This window comes from Rhinopithecus bieti, unplaced genomic scaffold (assembly GCF_001698545.2).
Source record: "Rhinopithecus bieti isolate Rb0 unplaced genomic scaffold, ASM169854v2 scaffold_2247, whole genome shotgun sequence".
In the NCBI taxonomy this organism is placed as follows: Eukaryota; Metazoa; Chordata; class Mammalia; order Primates; family Cercopithecidae; genus Rhinopithecus; species Rhinopithecus bieti.
This window is the reverse complement of record NW_016803732.1, coordinates 864333-865538: the sequence shown is the minus strand read 5'-3', so window position 1 is coordinate 865538 and position 1206 is coordinate 864333. Positions and strand designations below refer to the sequence as shown.

The window sequence follows — 1206 nt, the reverse complement described above, 5'->3', positions numbered from 1 at the left end:
TTCAGAATTTTTTAAATTAATTTTAAAATCTTCCCATGACCCCTCTGTTGAAAGAAATATCATCTTTGAAATAATTTGTGTGAATATTTACAAATCAAAAATTCATTCACAAGACCGTATTACCATAATCACTAATTTTAACAGTCTTCTAAACATTTTCTATATCACTTTGCCTGATTGTAAAATGTCAATAATATGGATACACTCTTAATATAACAGAATATTTAAATTACATCAATTTCCCATCAACCCACCAAAGTCATTCAGTAATTATATTGGCCATTTCCACTGATGGGCAGGAGGCTCTTCCACTAATGGCTTCCATGTTTTCCACTGCATCATTTGTCTTGCCAGACTTAGTTCATTTTTACCCAGGAGAATTATCTCTTTTATTTGGCCACCTTCAAGTTGGTCTTCTAATTTTTGAACATCTGATTCCACTTTGACCATAGCCAGCTTCTCATTAGTAATCTGTTCTGTATATTTTCTATATGCTGCATTTTTAGGGATTTGTTCAAGAACATCACGAATATTTGTGTAGAATATTCTTAGCCTCTCATGTGGACTCTTGCATACCGCAAGTCCAGTGGTCTTCTTCAGCACACTCGCCATGACAGACAAAAATGTATATGAAGTTTGATAATCAATCCAACACCTCTCAAATTACATCATGATAAACTACTTTTTAAAAACCTGAATAATTATAACATAATACTAAATAATCTTAATAAATGATTAAATGCTACAATTTAAGAAAACATTCAACTATAAATTATAATCAAAAAGTTACTATAGAGAAAAATAGGATATCTAAAGAATTAAGCAATAAAATATGGGATAAAATAACACCAATTTTTTTTAGGTATTAGTAAAATTTGAAAGAGAAAGAAAGAGAGAAAGAAAAAGAAAGAAAGGGCCAGGCGCGGTGGCTCAAGCCTGTAATCCCAGCACTTTGGGAGGCCGAGACGGGCGGATCACGAGGTCAGGAGATCGAGACCATCTTGGCTAACACGGTGAAACCCCGTCTCTACTAAAAATACAAAAAAACTAGCCGGGCGACGTGGCGGGCGCCTGTAGTCCCAGTTACTCGGGAGGCTGAGGCAGGAGAATGGCCTAAATCCGGGAGGCGGAGCTTGCAGTGAGCTGAGATCCGGTCACTGCACTCCAGCCCCGGCGACAGAGCGAGACTCTGCCTCAAAAAAAAAA

General features: G+C 36.8%; 1 protein-coding gene across 2 annotated transcripts; it reads right to left on the bottom strand.

The window, feature by feature from the left end:
- Window positions 1-270: 270 nt before the first annotated feature.
- Window positions 271-612, bottom strand: LOC108515311 (NADH dehydrogenase [ubiquinone] 1 alpha subcomplex subunit 5-like). Of its 2 annotated transcripts, XM_017852077.1 has the most exons (2): window positions 552-612; window positions 271-434 (listed from the first exon to the last, which is right to left on the bottom strand). In XM_017852077.1, the coding sequence occupies exons 1-2, from the start codon at window positions 610-612 to the stop codon at window positions 271-273; spliced, it is 225 nt and encodes a 74-aa protein (XP_017707566.1). The 2 variants fall into 2 exon arrangements, with proteins under 2 accessions (XP_017707566.1, XP_017707557.1); XM_017852068.1 differs by having other exon boundaries at window positions 271-612.
- Window positions 613-1206: the final 594 nt, after the last annotated feature.

Excerpts from the sequence above, each read along its gene's own strand:
- LOC108515311 (XM_017852068.1), bottom strand. The coding sequence starts at position 612 with ATGGCGAGTGTGCTGAAGAAGACCACTGGACTTGCGGTATGCAAGAGT.